This window comes from Thalassophryne amazonica, chromosome 20, assembly GCF_902500255.1.
Source record: "Thalassophryne amazonica chromosome 20, fThaAma1.1, whole genome shotgun sequence".
Classification (NCBI taxonomy): domain Eukaryota; kingdom Metazoa; phylum Chordata; class Actinopteri; order Batrachoidiformes; family Batrachoididae; genus Thalassophryne; species Thalassophryne amazonica.
Window position 1 is genome coordinate 15,672,042 of NC_047122.1, and position 22,846 is coordinate 15,694,887.

A 22,846-nucleotide genomic window follows, 5' to 3' on the forward strand; every position below is an offset into this window, starting at 1 on the left:
GCTTTTTGGACAGAAGATATTTTGCAGTGTATACAACCCCTGTAAAAATTATGGAATCACCAGCCTCGCAGGATGTTCATTCAGTTGTTTAAATTTGTAGAAAAAGGCAGATCACAGACATGACACAAAACCTAAGTCATTTCAAATGGAAACTTTCTGGCTTTAAGAAACACTATAAGAAATCAAGAAAAAAAGTAATATGGCAGTCAGTAACGGTTACTTTTTTTATTATTTTTTTTTTTATTTCATTAATTTAAAAGAAAAACAGAAAAGCAAAAAACAAAAGCACCACATACCAGAATGAAAAGGAGCAGAAAGAAGAACAAGTCTTATGATTTCTGCCCTTTTAACAATACAGTCTTTCAGTATACAGCATCATAGTCAACATTATTTAACAGATTGCATTTCTTTAACTTGTCACATACCACTGACCCATTTCATAATTATGACCATTAATTAATAGATTACATCACTGATAGGTTACATTTAAACTTAAGACACTCCAAACATTATTAAGTTACTTTTTTTTTTTTTTTTGACTTTCTTGCAGCCCACTGAATTACTTCATAGTTTCATACTTACTTAATACATCTAATTTAATATGTTTTTTAAATAATTTAAGCGACCTTAATTCTTTAATTTCTTTATTAAGATTGTTCCATAATTTGACACCATTTACTGCAATACTCCTTTCCTTTACTTTGGTTCTAAATTTTGTTTTTTTAAAGACTTCTATTCCTTTCAATTTATAACTACTTACTCTTTTTTCAAATATATTTTGAATGTTTGTTGGTAAAGTATTTTTATTAACTTGGTACATCGTTTGTAATATTTTCAAATTGACTAAATCATGAAATTTAAGTACCCTATACTTAATAAACAATGGATTAGATGGATCTCTAAAACCACTGTTACTAATCACTTTTAAAGCTCTTTTCTGCAAAATAAATAAAGGTTGTATATAGGTTGTATATGTTGATCCCCAGATTTCTACACAGTAAGTTAAATATGGGACAATCAATGAATTGTACAATGTTAATAAACCATAACTATTAATGAATATTTTACTTTATGCAAAACAGCAATGGCTTTCGCTATTTTTCCTTTTATGTAATTTATGTGTGACTTCCATGTAAGATCTTCATCAATCATGACTCCTAAAAATGTCATTTCTTTTACCCTTTGTATATCCATTCCATCTATTTGTAATGACACATTGTTTTTTTTGCTCTATCATTAAACAATATGAAATTTGTCTTATTAATATTTAGTGACAATCTGTTTATATCAAACCAATGTTTAACTTTTTCCAACTCTGTATTTATCACTTGTGCTACATCCTGTATATCTGATCCAGAGTAAAATAGCGTTGTATCGTCAGCAAATAAAATGCTGCCAAGCACATTGGATACATTCACAAAATCATTGATATACAAAATAAACAGTTTGGGTCCAAGTACCGATCCTTGTGGTACTCCATAAATAATGTTACACAATTCTGATTTGGTATTATTTATCTGAACAAACTGTTTTCTATTTTCTAAGTAGCTTTTTACCCACTGATGTGCAACACCTCTTATTCCATATTGTTGTAACTTGTGGAGCAATCTTGAGTGGTCTATAACATCAAAAGCCTTTTTCAGGTCAATAAAAATACTTACAAAATAATCCTTATTATCTATTGTTGTTGATAGTTTCTCTATTAGTTCCATAATTGCCATAGCTGTCGAATGTTTTGTTCTGAATCCATACTGAGCATTATTTAAAATATGATGTTTCTCAATAAATTTATCCAATCTTGTTACAAAAACTTTTTCCATAATTTTAGAAAACTGTGGAAGCAATGATACTGGCCTGTAATTAGAAAAATTATGTTTGTTTCCATTTTTATATAATGGGACTACCTTAGCAATTTTCATTTCATCTGGAAAAACCCCAGTTGACAGAGACAGATTACAAATATAAGTAAATGGTTTCAATAACAATTCTATTATACTTTTTACAGTCACCATGTCTAAATCTTCATGGTCAGTTGATCTTTTGCTTACACAGTTTTTTACAATATTTCTTATTTCATCTTTTTCCACATTGTCCAGGAAATACTATTGACCATATTTACCAATGTACATAATTTATCTTCTATTATTGGTTTATTTCCCACCAGACTTGACCCTACATTTGAAAATAATCATTAAACCCATTTGCAACTTCTTTTATATCAATATCTCTTTATTTTCCTTAACAAAGTAATTTGGAATAGTTTCTTTCGTTCCATCACTATCAATCACACTTTTTATAATTCCCCATGTTACCCTCATATTATCTTTACTCTTATTTAGTTTTTCACTGTAATAATCTTTTTTTTGTTTCCTAATTATTGTTAATAGTTTATTTTTATATTTTTTGTATTTATGTTCTGATTCCTTTGTTTGCAATTTTAAAAAGCACCTGTATAAACAGTTTTTCTTTGCACAAGCATTTTTTATTCCCTTTGTCAGCCATGGTTTATTTACTCTTTTCTTACTAATTTCAATTAATTTACAATTTTTATTGTATGATTTCATCAATATTTTCATAAATGAGTTAATGCTACATTAACATCACTGACATAAACTTCTTCCCAGTTTTGATTTTTAAGGTCATATTTTAATGCCTCTAAGGCTTTTACTGACTTATCTCTTTTAAAGTTTATATCAGTTTTTTTGTTGTACCTATTTTTAGATTTAAATATTGAAAAAATTTGGTAAATGGTCGCTAATATCTGTCATGAAGATCCCATTCTTGATAATTTCATCTGTTCTGTTTGTAAATATATTATCAATTACCGTTGCACTTTGCGATGTAATTCTGGTTGGTTTTGTTATCAAGGGGAATAACCCCAAACTATACATTGAATTCACAAAATCACTTAATCTTTGGCAGCTGGAGCTTTCTATGTTAATATTAAAGTCCCCACACATAAAAAGCGTTTTGTTTTTAATTTGATGGAATAATTCAATTATTTTATCTGTAAATTTCACAACACAAGAATCTGGTGCTCTGTATACACAACTGATTAAAATATTCTTAGATGTTTCATGTACAAGTTCCACTGTTACAATTTCTATGACATCATTCATAATTGTCATTTCTTCAACAATTGTACACATCAGATCTGTTTTTGTATACAGAGCAATACCACCGCCTTTTTTATATCTTCTGTTTACAAAATACAGCTCATATCCCTCCATTTGAACTTCATCCATGAGATCATCTTTAAGCCAAGATTCAGTGATTGCAACAATACTAAATCTATTTTTAAACTGATTTAAATAATCTTTTATTTGTGACATTTTACAATACAAGCTTCAACTGTTTATATGTATGAGTGACAGGGTATCTTCTGCAATTTTTTCACTATTCAGCTGTTCTACTGTATAATACTCACAACCAATCGTTTTTAAGTCAAATATACTTTCATCAATATTAGTGTCTATGTCATATATTTTATCCTCTGTTTCCATGTTTGATCTGATTTTTTGTTGGTCCAATTACCAACAGATGTTATATTTGATTGTCTATTCAGGTCTGTATTCGTAAGGTCCTCCATGTTTTTGATTTGTATACCGTTTGTTCCTTCTTTCACTCTAATCCACACCCTACAATTCCAGACCCATGTAGCAACAATATGTTTCTGTTTTCTTAGTAGTCTTGCTTCCCTAGCAATATCTGCATTTTTTTTTTGTTAGATGCTCATTTATATAGACACTCGTTCCTTTCAAATTCTTTGCCTGTCTTAATAACTCATTTTTATATTTTCTGCTTGTAAATCGTATAACAATGTTAGATAGTTTATTTTTTCTATCTTTAGTTGGAATAGTATAACAGTCTGATATTGTGTCTTGATGGATGACAACACCTTTTTGATATAAAAGGTTTGTAACTTGTTGTTCCAATGATTGTCTTTCTTCAGGTGGTGCATCCTCCCCACTGGCTACACCAGAATCCACCACCCTTGCATATGTCCGATGCCTTGTTTCTAGTCCAGATATTATAACGTCATCTTTTCTAGTAAATTGTTCAAGTTCATCTACACGTTGCTCAAGTTTCTTAATGATCTTGTCCTTCTCTTTAACCAGATTTTGGAGTTCTTTAATTTCCACCATCAGTTTGTCTAGATTAGACATGTCTTTTGATATATGGTTTAATGAGGTCTTTATCTCCTCTATATCTTCCTCGAGTTTATCTGTTTTCCTGGGTGGTGCCATGCCGACTGTCGTGGCTCAGTATGGCCACTATTGATTACAAAAACAATTCTCACCAGTAGCCTTCACCACCACAGGTCCGGTAGCCGCACCCCAACCCTCCCCATTGCTAACCTCGTTCACAGCCGCCGCCAGCCCCGGTCGTTCTGAGGAAAAAATTATGGAATCACCCTGTAAATTTTCATCCTCAAAACTAACACCTGCATCAAATCAGATCTGCTCGTTGACATTGACCCTGTGCCATGACATTGACGCTACGTGTCTTCTTGCAAGGAATGTTTTCGCAGTTTTTGCTCTATGGCAAGATGCATTATCATCTTGAAAAATGATTTCATCATCCCCAAACATCCTTTCAATTGTCCAAAATATCAACGTAAACTTGTGCATTTATTGATGATGTAATGACAGCCATCTCCCCAGTGCCTTTACCTGACATGCAACCCCATATCATCAATGACTGTGGAAATTTACATGTTCTCTTCAGGCAGTCATCTTTATAAATCTCATTGGAACGGCACCAAACAAAAGTTCCAGCATCATCACCTTGCCCAATGCAGATTCGAGATTCATCACTGAATATGACTTTCATCCAGTCATCCACAGTCCACGATTGCTTTTCCTTAGCCCATTGTAACCTTGTTTTTTTTCTGTTTAGGTGTTAATGATGGCTTTCGTTTAGCATTTCTGTATGTAAATCCCATTTCCATTAGGCGGTTTCTTACAGTTCGGTCACAGACGTTGGCTCCAGTTTCCTCCCATTTGTTCCTCATTTGTTTTGTTGTGCATTTTTCGATTTTTGAGACACATTGCTTTAAGTTTTCTGTCTTGACGCTTTGATGTCTTCCTTGGTCTACCAGTATGTTTGCCTTTAACAACCTTCTCATGTTGTTTGTATTTGGTCCAGAGTTTAGACACAGCTGACTGTGAACAACCAACATCTTTTGCAGCATTGCATGATGATGTACTCTCTTTTAAGAGTTTGATAATCCTCTCCTTTGTTTCAATTGACATATCTCGTGTTGGAGCCATGATTCATGTCAGTCCACTTGGTGCAACAGCTCTCCAAGGTGTGTTCACTCCTTTTTAGATGCAGACTAACGAGCAGATCTGATATGATGCAGGTGTTAGTTTTGGGGATGAAAATTTACAGGGTGATTCCATAATTTTTTCCTCAGAATTGAGTGATTCCATATTTTTTTTCCTCCGCTTGGTCTACAAAAGTAACCATTACTGACTGCCACAATCTTTTTTCTTGATTTCTTATAGTGTTTCTTAAAGCCAGAAAGTTGCCATTTGAAATGACTTTAGTTTTGTGTCATGTCTGTGATCTGCTTTTTTTTCTACAAAATTAAACAACTGAATGAACATCCTCCGAGGCCGGTGATTCCATAATTTTTGCCAGGGGTTGTAGAATCAGGATCAATATAATACAGACAAAAGGAGGAGTTGGCTTTGAAGCAACACTGTCAGTCTCTTATTATATTTTTGTGTCCACCACATCAATTTTTTTGACTTGTAGATCCCAGCAGGCCCACTCTCACTCGTCACCAGCTGGAGGACACACACCTGTCTTTGCCTGCCAACGTTCCCAGTGCAGCAGTGCTGGAAATGTCAGAGAACCTGCGCTCAAAGATTTACTACATCTTCTGCAAATTTGGTAAACACACAGTTCACTTTCAAATATTTTTGAAGAAAATTCATTTCAAATGCCATTAAGTCCCACTGAGAACCACCTGGTCCTAAAATACCTGGGCCCGTATGCACGAAGCAGGTTAAAAATAGCTCCTAGTGACGTTATTCGTAGAAAAATCTTAGAATTCCTCGAAGTCTTATACATTTCTCAGAATTTTCCCTTGGTAAGATGAAAGCTGTCCGCAAAGCACCTTAGACCTTAAGAGGGCTCTTAAGGTGCCAAAACTATTAATAGTAATGAGGAGGACTTTTAAGAAGCCTAATAAGAGTGTCTTATGCAGACAAGCTGGTGGAAAAGACAGAGAGGAAGCAGAGATATTCTTCGTATGTAGGATGGCAGAGTCAGTAACACACTACCGGCTTGATCTGCATAATTATTTGATGTTCATTTACTGTCTTAATGTATTTATAAATTGTGTAGGTTGCTGTTATCGTATTCACACATTAATATTATCATTCTTTTTATTATTAGTAGTAGTATGATTACTTCTATTTTGTGATTGCATTTTTAAATGAACCACAATGGAAATAATTGTTTTCACTTTCTTATGTCATGCATGTAATATTAACATATTTACAATTGTATTATGTACGAGTGTTGGGGAAGGTGTAGTGACACGGACCCACAACAGGGGGCGCAAATGAACGGTCAATAGATGAGCCAAAAAGTAACAATTTAATGTTGTGAAGGTGCACAACGAATATACAGACAATCTCAGAATCTGATAAGAGTCAATCCACAAAGGTGACGTGTGGGCAGGCTCGAGGATAGAAGACGTCTGTCCTGAGAAGAGCCGGAACCACACAATTTCCGCCGCCACCGAACCCGGTGAATACTGGAGCCGCCAAGTTCCGAATTCCTAGGTGATCACCGTCCCCGACTGTCGGATCTGGTACTGCTGGCGAAGAGCAAAGACAGTCAAGTGTGGGTGTGGGTACACCCCGTAACAACGGTGGGAATGCCACCTCCACCTCTAACACACACTCGTGCAGCGTCTGTGTAACCACTTATCTGAATCTGCAGGCTGAGAAGGTTACCTCCATAGAAGTACGATATCTCGGCGATGAGGTGGAGATGACGTCTGGGTTTTATGGAGTGAGATGATGAAGCATGAATGAGTGACAGCTGTCAGGAAATAATGAGTGACAGCTGTCACTCCCGGCTGTGTCCGTGGCGGCAGCGCCCTCTCGTGCCTGAAGCCCGCACTTCAGGCAGGGCGCCCTCTGGTGGTGGGCCAGCAGTACCTCCTCTTCTGGCGGCCCACACAACAGGACCCCCCCCTCAACGGGCGCCTCCTGGCGCCCAACCAGGCTTATTGGGGTGTCGACAGTAGAAATCGGCCAGGAGGGCCGGATCCAGGATGAAGCTCCTCTTCACGCAGGAGCGTTCTTCGGGTCCATACCCCTCCCAGTCCACCAGATATTGGAACCCCCGGCCCATTCGACGGACGTCCAGGAGCCGGCGCACTGTCCAAGCCGGCTCCCCGTCAATGATCCGGGCAGGAGGCGGCGCCGGACCGGGAGCACAGAGGAGTGAGGTGTGGTGCGGTTTGATTTTGGAGATGTGGAACACCGGGTGGATCCGCAGTGAAGCTGGGAGCTGGAGCTTCACTGCGGCAGGGCTAAGGACCTTGAGGATGCGGAAGGGTCCGATGAACCTGTCCATCAGTTTCGGTGACTGTACCTGAAGCGGGATGTCCTTCGTCGACAACCACACCTCCTGCCCGGGCTGGTATGCAGGGGCCGGGGACCGCCGGCGGTCTGCATGGGTCTTGGCCCTCGTCCGGGCCTCCAACAAGGCAGAACGGGCGGTGCGCCACACCCGACGGCACCTCCGAAGGTGGGCCCGGACCGAGGGCACACCGACCTCTCCCTCCACCACGGGAAATAATGGGGGCTGGTACCCCAAACACACCTCAAATGGGGAGAGGCCGGTAGCAGAAGACACCTGGCTGTTATGCGCATACTCGATCCAGGCCAGGTGGTTGCTCCAGGCCGTCGGGTGCGCGGATGTCACACAGCGGAGGGTCTGTTCCAACTCCTGGTTGGCCCGCTCTGCCTGTCCGTTCGTCTGTGGATGGTACCCGGACGAGAGGCTCACGGTGGCCCCCAGTTCCCTGCAGAAACTCCTCCAGACGTGAGAGGAAAACTGGGGACCACGATCCGAGACTACGTCAGTAGGGATCCCATGCAGACGGACGACGTGGTGGACCAGGAGGTCCGCTGTCTCCTGGGCCGTAGGGAGCTTCGGGAGGGCCACGAAGCGGGCCGCCTTGGAGAATCGGTCCACTATCGTGAGGATGGTGGTGTTGCCCTGGGACGGTGGGAGACCCGTGACAAAATCCAGGCCGATGTGGGACCAGGGGCGATGAGGCACAGGAAGCGGTTGGAGCAGACCTTGGGACTTCCTGTGGTCAGCCTTGCCCCTGGCAGAGGTGGTGCAGGCCTGGATGTACTCCCGGACGTCGGCCTCCGTAGACGCCCACCAGAAGCGCTGCCGGACAACTGCCACGGTCCTTCGCACCCCCGGATGACAGGCGAGCTTGGAACCGTGACAGAAGTCTAAGACCGCAGCCCTGGCCTCTGGTGGGACGTATAGTTTGTCTTTTGGTCCAGTTCCCGGGTCCGGGCTTCGTGCCAGGGCCTCCCGGACGATCTTCTCCACGTCCCAGGTGAGGGTGGCCACGATAGTGGACTCAGGCAGGATGGGCTCCGGTGGATCCGACAGCGCAGTTTTGACCTCCTCTTCGTGTACCCGGGACAAGGCATCCGACCTCTGGTTCTTGGTACCGGGGCGATAGGTGATCCGGAAGTCAAAACGCCCGAAGAACAGTGACCAGCGGGCTTGCCTGGGGTTCAGCCGCTTGGCGGTCCTGATATACTCCAGGTTCCGATGGTCAGTGAAAACCGCAAATGGCACAGACGCTCCCTCCAACAGGTGTCTCCACTCCTCAAGAGCCTCTTTCACCGCAAGGAGTTCTCGATTGCCGACGTCATAGTTCCGTTCAGCCGGGGTCAACCTGCGAGAAAAGTAGGCACACGGGTGAAGAACCTTATCGGTCTCTCCGCTCTGGGATAGCACGGCTCCTATCCCTGAGTCAGAGGCATCCACTTCAACCACGAACTGGCGGCTAGGGTCGGGCTGCACCAAAACTGGCGCAGTAGAGAACCGTCGTTTCAACTCCTTGAACGCGGCTTCGCACCGATCCGACCAGGTGAAGGGGACTTTTGGAGAGGTCAGGGCTGTCAGGGGGCTAACTACCTGACTGTAGCCCTTAATGAACCTCCTATAGAAATTAGCGAAGCCGAGGAACTGTTGCAGCTTCCTGCGGCTTGTTGGTTGGGGCCAATCTCTCACCGTCGCAACCTTGGCCGGATCAGGGGCGACGGAGTTAGAGGAGATGATAAACCCCAGGAAGGACAAAGACGTGCGGTGAAACTCGCACTTCTCGCCCTTCACAAACAGTCGGTTCTCTAACAACCGCTGCAGGACCTGACGTACATGCTGGACATGGGTCTCAGGATCCGGAGAAAAGATGAGAATATCGTCCAGATATACGAAGACGAATCGGTGCAGGAAGTCCCGCAAGACGTCATTAACCAAGGCTTGGAACGTCGCGGGGGCGTTGGTGAGGCCGAACGGCATGACCAGGTACTCAAAGTGACCTAACGGGGTGTTAAATGCCGTCTTCCATTCGTCTCCCTTCCGGATCCGAACCAGGTGATACGCATTCCTAAGATCCAGCTTAGTAAAGATTTTGGCTCCATGCAGGGGGGTGAACACAGAATCTAACAACGGCAACGGGTATCGGTTGCGAACCGTAATCTCATTCAGCCCCCTGTAATCAATGCATGGACGAAGTCCGCCATCTTTCTTGCCCACAAAAAAGAAACCTGCACCCATCGGGGAGGTGGAGTTCCGGATCAGCCCGGCAGCTAACGAGTCCCGGATGTACGTCTCCATTGATTCGCGCTCAGGTCGTGAGAGGTTGTACAGCCTGCTGGACGGGAACTCAACGCCCGGAACCAAATCAATGGCACAATCGTACGGACGGTGCGGGGGAAGGGTGAGTGCCAGATCCTTGCTGAAGACGTCAGCAAGATCGTGGTACTCAACCGGCACTGCCGTCAGATTGGGAAGGACTTTGACCTCCTCCTTAGCATGTAAACCGGGAGGAACCGAGGATCCTAAACACACCCGATGGCAGGTTTCGCTCCACTGAACCACTACTCCAGACGGCCAATCAATCCGGGGATTGTGTTTCAGCATCCATGGGAAGCCCAAAATCACGCGGGCGGTAGAAGGAGTTACAAAAAACTCGATCTCCTTCCGATGGTTTCCAGACACCACCAGAGTTACTGGTTGTGTCTTGTGTGTGATTAAAGGGAGGAGGGTGCCATCTAGTGCCCGCACCTGCAATGGCAAAGGAAGCGCCACCAGAGGGAGCCCTACCTCCCTTGCCCATCTGCTGTCTAGCAGATTCCCTTCTGACCCCGTGTCCACCAGTGCTGGGGCTTGAAGGGTTAAATCCCCGCTCAGGATTGTAACTGGGAGTCGTGTGGCAATATGTGTGTGTCCCACGTGAATGTTATGACCCCCCCTTAGCCCAGTCTCTAAGGGCGGTTGTTGTCGTTGTGGCCATTTGGGGCAGTTTTTCTGTATGTGCTCTTTTGAGCTGCAGAGAAAACACTCCCCGCGGACCAGCCTCCTCATTCTGTCATCTGTTCTCATTTTGGCCCTGTGCGTTTCCCTAGCAACGTCAGCAGGGGGAGCTGTTGCCCCACGGAGCGCTGCGGCTGTGGAGCGTGGGGAGGGCGGAACCTTTTCGAACCCGGAAGGGAGAGGGACGGCGCGTAGCTGGCCACGTCCTTCGCCTCACTCCCGACGGCGTTCCTCCAACCGATTGTCTAACCGTATAACGAGATCGATAAGCCCATGTAAATCCCGCGGTTCTTCCTTAGCTACCAGATGCTCCTTCAGGACCGTTGACAGTCCGTTTATGAAGGCGGCGTGGAGCGCAACGTTATTCCAGCCGGACCTCGCAGCCGCGATGCGGACGTCGACTGCATATTCGGCTGCGCACCGGCGCCCCTGTCGCATTGACAGCAGCACTGTTGAAGTGGTCTCTCCTCTGTTAGGGTGGTCAAACACTGTTCTGAACTCCCTCACAAACCCAGTGTATGCTGATAAAAACCGTGAGTTCTGTTCCCAGAGCGCCGTAGCCCAGGCGCGTGCCTTACCCCGAAGCAAGTTAATAACATAAGCCACCTTGCTGGCGTCAGACGTGTACATCACGGGTCATTGTGCAAAGACGAGCGAACACTGCATCAGAAAGTCCGCGCACGTGTCCACACAACCCCCGTACGGCTCTGGGGGACTTATGTATGCTTCAGGGGATGGTGGGGGGGTTCGTTGAACGACCAGTGGAATGTTGATATCCGGCACCGGGTCGGCAGGAAGAGGAGCCGCAGCAGCGCTCTGATCGCACGCTTCCACCTGTGCGGTGAGAGCCTCCATCCTGCGATTAAGGATGATGTTTTGCTCGGACATCAAATCCAGCCGAGCGGTAAAGGCGGTGAGGATTTGCTGCAACTCACCGAGCACGCCTCCTGCAGACGCCTGTGCACCCTGCTCTTCCATTGGCTGTCCAACAGATGGGTGACGCCCCTCCATGACGCTGGCCGAGATATCCTGTTGGGGAAAGTGTAGTGACATGGACCCACAACAGGGGGCGCAAATGAACGATCAATAGATGAGCCAAAAAGTAACAATTTAATGTTGTGAAGGTGCACAACGAATATACAGACAATCTCAGAATCTGATAACAGTCAGTCCACAAAGGTGACGTGTGGGCAGGCTCGAGGATAGAAGACGTCTGTCCTGAGAAGAGCCAGAACCACACGATTTCCGCCGCCACCGAACCCGGTGAATACTGGAGCCGCCAAGTCCCGAATTCCCAGGTGATCACCGTCCCCGACTGTTGGATCTGGTACTGCTGGCGAAGAGCAAAGACAGTCAAGTGTGGGTGTGTGTACACCCCGTAACAACAACGGTGGGAATGCCACCTCCACCTCTAACACACACTCGTGCAGCGTCTGTGTAACCACTTATCTGAATCTGCAGGCTGAGAAGGTTACCTCCATAGAAGTACGATATCTCGGCGATGAGGTGGAGATGACGTCTGGGTTTTATGGAGTGAGATGATGAAGCATGAATGAGTGACAGCTGTCAGGAAATAATGAGTGACAGCTGTCACTCCCGTCTGTGTCCGTGGCGGCAGCGCCCTCTCGTGCCTGAAGCCCGCACTTCAGGCAGGGCGCCCTCTGGTGGTGGGCCACCAGTACCTCCTCTTCTGGCGGCCCACACAACAACGAGGTCTATTAGAAAAGTATCCGACCTTATTATTTTTTTCAAAAACCATATGGATTTGAATCACGTGTGATTACATCAGACATGCTTGAACCCTCGTGGGCATGCCAGAGTTTTTTCACACCTGTCAGTTACGTCATTTGCCTGTGGGCAGTCTTTGAGTGAGGAGTGGCCCACCCTCTCGTCGTTTTTTCATTGTTTAGGAATGGCTCAGAGACTGCTGCTTTGTTTGATCAAAATTTTTTCAAACCTGTAAGGCACAACTGAGTGGACACCATGAGAGATTTTGGTCTGGTAGTGTCGCCGTAAGGACGGCCCATGGCGCCTGACGGCGATCTGCGCTTCGAGGCGGCAGCGTCTCGCCGTTTCAAGTTGAAAACTTCCACATTTCAGGCTCTGTTGACCCAGTAAGTCGTCAGAGAACAGAGAACTTTCAGAAGAAGTCGGCATGAGGAGTTTATTCGACATTCCATTGTTAACGGACATTTTGTAATGAAAGAACGTGCGGGCAGAGTCGCATGTTGGGCCGGACCCGACCGCGGGGGGTCGCGACAGGAAAAACACCTCCGTTGGAAACCTTAACGGGCAAGTTGGAACATGCCCAACCTGTTAAACAATTTCTCAGTTACTCACTTGTTGAAAGCCATCAAAAACCGCCTGAATTTTACAAATGGTTTTCAACACGGAGGTGTTTTTCCTGTCGCGGCGCACACAGATTTGCCGAGTCGTCACACAAACGACTCTGCGAATTTGCGCGCACGTCTTTCATTAAAAAATGTCCTTAAACAGTGGAATGTCCGCATAAAGTCCTCATTCCGGCCTCTTCTGAATCTTCTCTGTTCTCTCACGACGTCCTGGGTGAATTAAGCCTTAAATTAGGATGTTTTCAGGTCGAAACAGGCCGACGACGGCGCCTGGAAGCGCTGCAGGACGTCCCGCTCCGTGGGAAGTCCTCACACCGACAGAAACACCCCATAATCTCTCATCAGCCGTTAAACTTTTCACCGAAAACCAGCTTAATTTCTCGAATAGTGTCCACTCGGATATTCCTCACAGGTCCAGAAAAAATTTTGATAAAGCAACGCGCGCCGTCTTGAGCAGCGTGTGAAACAAAGGAACTCAGCCGAGAGGGCTGGACCACATCTCACTCAAGGCCTGCCCACAGGGAAATGACGTCACCGACATGTGAAAAAACTCACGCATGCGCACGAGGGTTCAAGCATGATTGGTGTAATCGCACGTCATTGAAATCCATATAGTTAAAAAAAAAATAAAAGGGTCGGTTTATTATCTAATAGACCTCGTACTTACATTGAACTTATTAATAAACTTACACACACTTTTAATATGTAGATGAGATACATTCAAACATCTTCAAGGTGTGTAACAATTCATTTTGTGGTGAACTGTGTTTTTTTGGCACTCTGCCACTAAGAGGCACTCTTATTTTTCAGATAAAACAACACAGCCGTGAAGGGGCAACATGAAACACGATACACTTTTCACTTATGGTGACAACATAGTGACATTTAAGTCACTAAACCAATTGAGCTACAAAAACACAATAAATCAGTAACACTAACAATACTGTTAAACTAACATGATCCATAATAACAACATTTAAAACCCCAAAACCCAGAAATCCCATAATGCATTGCAGCACAAGAATTTACAGGTTTAGCGACCGGCCCGGCGGTCGCTCCAAATTAATTATGCTGAGTATTATCATCATGACATTAAATTATTTTCATGATTATGCATTTCTTAATGCAGTTATATGATCGGATGATTTTACTGTTCATTCATATGTAGGAGCACAGAGTGCATTTTTATTTATTATTTCCTCTTCCCTTTCTGTGACAACCAATCACAGCTTTTACAGGACCATGTCATACCTAGCAACAGGGTCAACTCCGCCTCCTCACTAACATAGGAGTTTCTGTCAACTCCTTGCCCAGAGTTGCTCTCAGACACCTCTTGGGTCTCTCTTAGGCTGGGAGACCTTGCCAGGATATTTCAGACTAAGTTAGGAGCTCTTTGAGAGGACTTTGAGATGCACCGAGCATACGGGCCCGTTTCCTGTCTTACTGCAATGCACTGCAATGTAAACTTAATAAGTGAGTGATCAGAGAACACTGACACAAGAGGCATGATGTCAATATTTGTGACAGCGATACTGTGCACGAGGACCAAATCCAGGGTATTTCCACTAGTGTGTGTCGAACCCTGAATCCATTGCTGGAATTCTAATACATCCATAATGTCCATAAATGATTTTCAGAGGGGGTCAGCAGGCTTATTCATATGAATGTTGAAGTCACCAACAATCAGAATATTTGCACGAGTTGCCAAGTTAGACATAAACTCACCAAATTCATCTAAGAATTCAGAATATGGGCCCGGGGGCCTATATATGGTGACAAAATATGGTGATTTTTTTTTTATTCTTCTGACATTGGTTATATGTAGTATCCTGGGCAGAGTGGAGAGTCAGATTGTCAAACAAATTATACTTTAGACCCCCAACAGCTAGTAAACTAAACCCAGATTTATAAATTAGAGCAACACCCCCACCTTGCTTCGTATCATGAGGGACGTGACTAAATATGTACGCTGGTGGACAGGCTTCATTTAAGGGGAGGACAGCCGTAGGTTTAAGCCAGGTTTCACATAAACCAGTCATATCTAAGGGCCCCTTCACACATAACACGATTGAAGCCGACTAGCACACAACGGAGGAATTGCATGCCATTCATGAAAAATCTGAGCTGCCTCCAACGCCTTGTACACCTGTCGCTACAATTATTTGCACACACCAGCGGCTGAAAGACAAAGAGTGCCCTGTGAGAGCCCATTCGATATCTTGGCAGATGTCGGCCAAATTCCAGGTGACACATGAACATCCAACACGGCTTGCTTGACACTTAGAAAATGTGTGGCCATTCGCACTATCAGCATGAAAACTGTGAGCAGACGATCACTTTTATGCTAGATGTGAAATTTGTGGCGTTGCAAAAATGCAACACACGTGGCATGCGAGAGTGTCAGCTCCCCCCGCAGCAACACGTGCCGTGTGTGTGAATTACGCGTGTGTGGCCCCCCACTATCCGCAATACATGTGGCCTGCCGGGGGGTGGGTTGGGACCATACTTGCAGCCACCAGAAGTAAGAAAGTTACAGTTACAACCTTATATTAATTAGAAGAGCTTCGTTCAAGCCAGCACTCCATCTGGGAGAAAATTGCCAGGTCAGTTTCCAACAGTGTTGAGGATCTCAGCAGATGGAGAAGGTCAAGGGGATGCCAGTGTTTCACATGACCGGTCCTCTGCCTGATGGTCGCTATCTTGCACCTCGGGCTATTCTGTGGTGTGGTGGTTGTGGTGACACAGCACACGCTCCCAGACCTGACATTACAAACATCCTGATTTTAATCGGCTCTAAACCGAGAGTTCACTTTTTAGACAGTTCTAAGTCAGAGAAAACAAATTAGAACAGGCTAAGCAATAGGTACACTTTTGGATGTAGTATGACATTGTCTTTGTTCTCTGGGACACTGTGGCATTTTAATACTTTCTGACACATCTGTAGGTTACTGCTACAACTGATTAGTCATAATAGTCCTCAGTGGACTCTATAATAAAATGACAGTCATGCATTCACAAAAACTGTAAATTATAATATTGTTTTTACTTTTGCGACATCAGGTTTTCTGCACCTTCCAGGATTGTCAACAACCGATTATGTGACCCTGAGCATTGTCAGGAGATATCTGGATTTTAAGGTAATAATTTATTTGCTGTTCATTCATAAGGTGTCTGTCAGTGACTGATAATAATAATAATAATAATAATAATAATAATAATAATAATAATAATAATAATAATAATAATGAGGCTGAGCAAGCACAGAACCCCACTGAACACCTGTCAGTGTTAAAAACTCAGGAACAGGCTTGTGTTGCAACACTGTAGGCTGGTGAAGTGTGGGAGGAGGTCAGGAGGGAGCTGAGTCTGGACGGAGTGAGGCCGGTCAGCCCAGACGAGGAGGCTCTGAGTGCCATCTGTTCGACTACAGAGGACACAGCCAGCAGGACGGTAGCGGAGCAGAACAGCATCCTGAAGCAGCAGCAAGAGGAGGACGCCAAGGAGGACCAGCTCCTCTACACCGAGGTACAAAGAATTCACCAGAAAATTATGTTAAAAGTGTTGTTAGACAAACAGGGTGAGTTACTTACAGCTGCTGTTTTACTCACAAGCATCTGGAGTATTTCTCTAAGTCAATACACCCAGCCAGCAGGGTTAAAAACAGAAGAATAATTCTTTAAAAATATCTGAAAAGCTGTCAGAGATCTGCTTTTGTCACTCCCAGAAGATATGAATGATGTCATCAGATAAAATGAAGTCATGTGATTTATTTTTGGTGTGATTCCAGAGATTACCTCATGAAATGTTGTTCACACCCAGTTAGGGAAAACACGGCCAGTTTCTGATGCAGATCCTGTTATTTCATAGTTTTTGTTTTTTTTAAGTGCATTTAAAGTTTCTCTGCAAACTTTTCCTCACTGTTATCTCCATCAGCAGATAGATGGTCTTAAAACATGAACTGTCTGTCCTCTGGCGTCTTTGTCTCACAGATAAAGTCTCACTGGAAACAACAGGAACTCACAGCAAAGTCGTGGGAACTTTATGTCGCCAAGACTTCAAATTACAACATTCTAAAGGTTAGATTTTTTTTACCTCTTCACACATAATCAGAAGCCGCCCTCTAACCGACAAGGAATTTATTTGACTGTATTCTATGCAGGAAGTAAAAGAGCAGCGTGAGAAACACATGGAATCATCCAGAGAAAAATCAAAGGACAAAGGCGCTGCATTCCATCCTCCAGAGGTCACACACACTGCAGAGGTCTCTCTCTCACACACACACACACACACACACACACACACACACACACACACACACACACACACACACACACACACACACACACACACACACACACACACACACACACACACACACACACACACACACACACACGCAGTCACTAAATTCATTCATTCATTTTCAGCCACTTATGTGGGTCTGGGTCACAGTGACAGCAGTGCAAGCAGCTCATTCCACACTTCCCTATCCTCAGCAAAGTCCTGTAAAGCTTCCCGGGAGATCCCAAGGCATTCCTAAGCCATCTGGGAAATATAATCTCTCCAGCGTGTCCTGAGTCTTCCCCAGGGCCTCCTTCCAGTTGGACGTGCTGCTTGTAAGACCTCCCTAGGGAAATGACCAGGGGGCATCCTCGCCAGATGTCCGAACCACTTCAAGTGGGTCCTTTCGATGCGAAGAAGCAGCAGCATTTCCACCAGTTGTATCCATGATCTTATTCTTTCACTCATTACCCAAAGCTCATGACATGTGAGGATAGGAGCTCCTTGAGGCAAAGGGGAATTCCCCTATGGCTGACCTGGTAGAGTTCTGGTCTTTAGTGCGAGCAGTCCGGGGTTCGATCCCACCGCTGTCCCGGCCACAAAGGTCCTACGGTCACAATTGGCGTTGTCGGCAGGATGTGGGTAGCCATAGAACATGCTTAAATGCACCTGTGACTTCGGGATAAAGTAAAAAATGTTGGGGAATTATGTAGTAAGATGAAGTCCGGATTGAAAAGACATTCAGGCTAGCTTGGCTAATGGGGAATTCCCCTTTGGCTGACCTGGTAGAGTTCTGGTCTTTAGTGCGAGTAGTCTGGGGTTCGATCCCATCGCCGTAGGAACCCTTGTGGCAGAGACGGTGGTTGGATTGAAAGGAGAGATCTGAGTGCTGTGGACCAGCATTTAACTTGTGCCCTCCTCCATCGAAAGACGAGGGTCTCCAGTGCTGGCTAAAGGCGCTGAATTTGAAAAATCCACCCAAACGTCCCTATGTCTGTTCTTTTCATTTTGTGGAGAAAAACCCACATCACTGTATCCTTACCCAGACAAATGGTTGGAATGGTTGGGCTACAACGCTCAGTTGAAGAAGCCATGGCGGATGCCAGTGAGACAAACAGGTAAGCTGTGTTTGTAGCGTTAGCTGCTATCTAATTTACTCATTTCCTGGTGTTTGATACAGCCAAGCAGTGCATGAAAAACACCGTACGTATATTAACGTTACGTAATCTTGGCATTATGGTCGTACTACTTGTCGGGTAGTATTGATAGGTTTCGGTGCTTTTATAGTTCCTCATAGCCAAACCGTCCATGCTGAGTGACAACACAAAGTAGTTAAAAATATTCCCATACATAATCTTGGGCAACGAAGCCCACCGAAGGGCAACAAAGCCCAAACGAAACAAGAAATCTGGACTTTGGTTGACTTTTGTTGACATCGTTTAACCTTCATGCAGCTTCATTCCTGCAGCTGGTGCTTTGTCAGGATGTTTAAACTGTTGAAAAATTTGAATGAATGCCGCCAAAAACCTCAATTTGTCCGGATTTCGTTTTGCTGTTGTTCTTGACGGTTTCTTATCATTTGCTTAGTTTTGCAACGTTAGCGTTTAGTTTGACTTTTGTTCGACCAGCTGAATGTTTTCATACAGTACAGAAGCCGGTTTGTGAGCGCTGTTGCTGCTGCTGCTGCTGCTGCGTTCAAGTACCGTCGGAAATTACAGGGCAAACTCAGCCTGTTTGTTTTGTTTTGTTTTTTTTTTATCTGGGTGGGGGGGGGGGGGGGGGGGGGGTCTGCTTCACTGGGCTCAGGCACCTTATATACTGTAGGCCAGAATTAATCTTTTGTGTAGATACAATTAATTATTTTACCAAAAATAAAATGAAAACCATGCTCCTGCCACAATCAACTGCTGAATTTGAGCAACAAATGTCATGTAATTTCCGACGGTACTTGAATACAGCGGCAGAAGCAGCAGCAGCCATCGTGCTTATATTTTTTTTTTTTTTTTTATTAAATATAAGAATATGAGCGTAGGAATGACAATCCAGCCCTTCTGTACATGTGACAACAGGTAGATGATTCATAGGATTATATAAATAGCTGTTCTGGAAGGCAGAATTCAAGTTGTGGATCAGTTGCAGCTGGTGAAAATAACCGCACATGGGGAGTCAATGCACAGTGTTCACACGGACTGATCAGTTTACTGCTCTGATACATTAAATCATCTTTACACTTATATTTATTCCCCCTTTTGACAGTTTTCTGTTATAAATCAATATACAGTGAGGAAAATAAGTATTTGAACACCCTGCTGCTTTGCAAGTTCTCCCACTTAGAAATCATGGAGGGGTCTGAAATTTTCATCTTAGGTGCATGTCCACAGTGAGAGACATAATCTAAAAAAAAAAATCCGGAAATCACAATGTATGATTTTGTAATCATTTATTTGTATGTTACTGCTGCAAATAAGTATTTGAACACCTGTGCAAATCAATGTTAATATTTGGTACAGCAGCCTTTGTTTGCAATTACAGAGGTCAAACGTTTCCTGTAGTTTTTCACCAGGTTTGCACACACTGCAGCAGGGATTTTGGTCCACTGCTCCATACAGATCTTCTCTAGATCTTTTAGGTTTGGAGTTTCAGCTCCCTCCAAAGATTTTGTACTGAGTTCAGCTCTGGAGACTGGCCAGGCCACTCCAGGACCTTGAAATGCTTCTTACGGAGCCCCTCCTTAGTTGCCCTGGCTGTGTGTTTGGGGTCATTGTCATGCTGGAAGACCCAGCCATGACCCATCTTCAATGCTCTTACTGAGGGAAGGAGGTTGTTTGCCAAAATCTCGCAATACATGACTCCTTCCATCCTCCCTTCAATACGGTGCAATCGTCCTGTCCCCTTTGCAGAAGAGCACCCCCAGAGTATGATGTTTCCACCCCCATGCTTCACGGTTGGGATGTTTTCTTGGGGTTGTTCTCATCCTCTAAACATGGTAAGTGGAGATGATTCCAAAAAGCTCTATTCTGGTCTCATCTGACCACATGACCTTCTCCCATGCCTCCTCTAGATCATCCAGGTGATCACTGGTGAACTTCAAATGGGCCTGCACATGTGCTGGCTTGAGCAGGGGGACCTTGCTGCCCTGCAGGATTTTAAACCATGACAGCATCATGTGTTACTAATGTAATCTTTGTGACTGTGGTCCCAGCTCTCTTCAGGTCATTGACCAGGTCCTACTGTGTAGTTCTGAGCTTTCTCAGAATCATCCTTTCCCCCCAAAGTGAGATCTTGCATGGAATCCCAGACCGAGGGAGACTGACAGTCATCTTGTGTTTCTTCCACTTTCTAATAAATAATCATAACAGTTGTTGTCTTCTACCAAGCTGCTTGCCTGTTGTCCTGTAGTCCATCCCAGCCTTGTGCAGGTATACAGTTTTGTCCCTGGTGTCCTTAGACAGCTCTTTGGTCTTGGTTATGGTGGACAGGTTGGAGTTTGATTGATTGAGTGTGTGAACAGGTGTCTTTTATACAGGTAACAAGTTCAAACAGGTGCAGTTAATACAGGTAAAGAGTGCAGAATAAGAGGGCTTCTTAAAGAAAAATTAACAGGACTGTGTGAGCCAGAATTCTTGCTGGTTGGTAGGTGTTCAAATATTTATTTGCAGCAGTAACATACAAATAAATTATTAAAAAATCATACATTGTGATTTCTGTTTTGTTTTTTGTTTGTTTGTTGTTTTTTTTTAGATTATGTCTCTCACAGTGGACATGCACCTAAGGTGAAAGTTTCAGACCCCTCCATGATTTCTAAGTGGGAGAACTTGCAAAACCGCAGGGTGTTCAAATACTTATTTTCCTCACTGTATATGGCTTAGTAACATAATACAGTGATACAGCAGTCACCACAGCACATCAGCTTTTTTTTTAAAATTAGAGCGAGATGGAGTGCTCATGCGTGTTGTCAGAGTCTGAACCAGACAGTGAGGATTCTGATAATGAAGGAGATGATCTCTCTTTTGTTTTGGAGGAACAACGGAACAGGTGGATCCACCGACGTGCGCACAGATCTCCACAGTGGGTCGGATCGCGCACTTCTGTTTGCAGCTTCTCCAGGACTCAGGCGCTACAGAGCTTCATCTCAGCGCCAAGTCCTGGAATGCAGAACAGGATGCAGACACACACTGCCCCAGCAGTGGCTCCAGGTGCATTTTGTTTAAAGCGTGGAGATCAACGTTAGCTTTGGTTTTGTTTTGTGTTGTGTGTTGGGGGGTGTGGCTGGACATTTTGGTGTTCTTTTCTTTTCTTTGCTCTCCAGGTGACATGAAAACTGATTTGTCTGTGGAGAAGGTGCTGGCTGAAGAGTCCTTCACCCTCATCAACATCATGTGCAGCACCTGTGAATGGTGCTCACGTGCAGCCTTAAAGACTTTCAGCTGAAGCAGATAATTGGATGACGTTCTGCATTTAAGTCATGTGTGATTCAAGCAGAACTGCCGGGAACTCGACCTTGTGATGTTCGTTTGTGAGACGCTGAGGACCGCGCCTGGGTTTGACACATCGAGCCCGTGAAGGAGGAAGGGTGAGGACACATGCTGTCAGCACACATCAGAGGTGATTAAGTGTTTGACTAATTGTTGATAGTAACTTGCTATTTTGTTACGCAGTATATTTGAATTGTGATGAGAATGGTGCAGCTTGCTTCTCACGGCTGTGACGTGCGGACAAGTGATCCTCCACCTGTTGTGAGAAGCTGCTCATTTGCATAAAGCTCAAAATACAGACCTGAATGTGTTGCTGATAGTGTGTGTCTTTTGAAGGATATTAGTTGTAACTGCTGACTTACCTCACCTCTTCTATCCTTCGCAGAGAGTCGGTTTGTCGTGTCCACCTGGGGGGTGGTTGGCGGTAATAGTGGGTCCAGGAGCACCGGGCTTCGATCCTTTTGGGCGCTGGAGAGCGTGCCAGCCTTCACTCCACCAGAAGGACGCTATTTCAGTTTTTACACTTTATTATGCACCAGCGGGTGAAATAAATAAATTGTTTTTGTTATTGGAACCGCTTTCTGGTTATTTTTAGCACTGGGTTCTGTCTGACGCAGGTCCGCTCCTCAACCCGCGTCGACACATAACAGTTTGTTCCTCTTTCGTTTCTTTTGCGCTCTTCATTTAGAGGTTATTCTGTGATGGGGAAAAAAAGCTCATTCATCCACCTTTTCTCGACAATTTGTGATTTTTTTTTTTTCGTATGCTGTTTGACCAGGCCATTAAAGAGCAAATTTCACTTTTCACCAGAACGGCATGAACAGAAAGCAATCACAGCTCACAACAGTTACCATTGAAAACGTTAAAACTGAAGCAGCAGGACCTTCGTGGCTGGGACGACGGTGGGGATCGAACCCACGCGGCTCGCACAAAAGACCGTTTCTCTACCAGGTCAGCCAAAGGGGAACTCCCCATTAGCCAAGCTAGCGGGAACGTCTTTTCAATTGGGACCCGGGACTTTCATCCCGCTACACATCTCCCCACCATTTTTGACTTTGTCCCGAAGTCACAGGTGCATGTTAGCATACTCTGTGACCCACATCCTGTTCGTGACGCCAGACTGAAGCAGCAGGACCTTCG

At 44.4% G+C, this 22,846-nt stretch overlaps 1 protein-coding gene across 1 annotated transcript in view; it reads left to right on the top strand.

The window, feature by feature from the left end:
* LOC117502386 (cilia- and flagella-associated protein 69-like) overlaps positions 1–22,846 on the top strand; it is a 39,131-nt gene that overhangs the window by 13,462 nt on the left and 2,823 nt on the right. Inside the window, 5 exon segments of the mRNA XM_034161415.1 lie at positions 5,764–5,901; positions 16,011–16,087; positions 16,278–16,475; positions 16,940–17,026; positions 17,110–17,193. Of these exon segments, the coding sequence (XP_034017306.1) occupies positions 5,764–5,901; positions 16,011–16,087; positions 16,278–16,475; positions 16,940–17,026; positions 17,110–17,193 (584 nt within the window).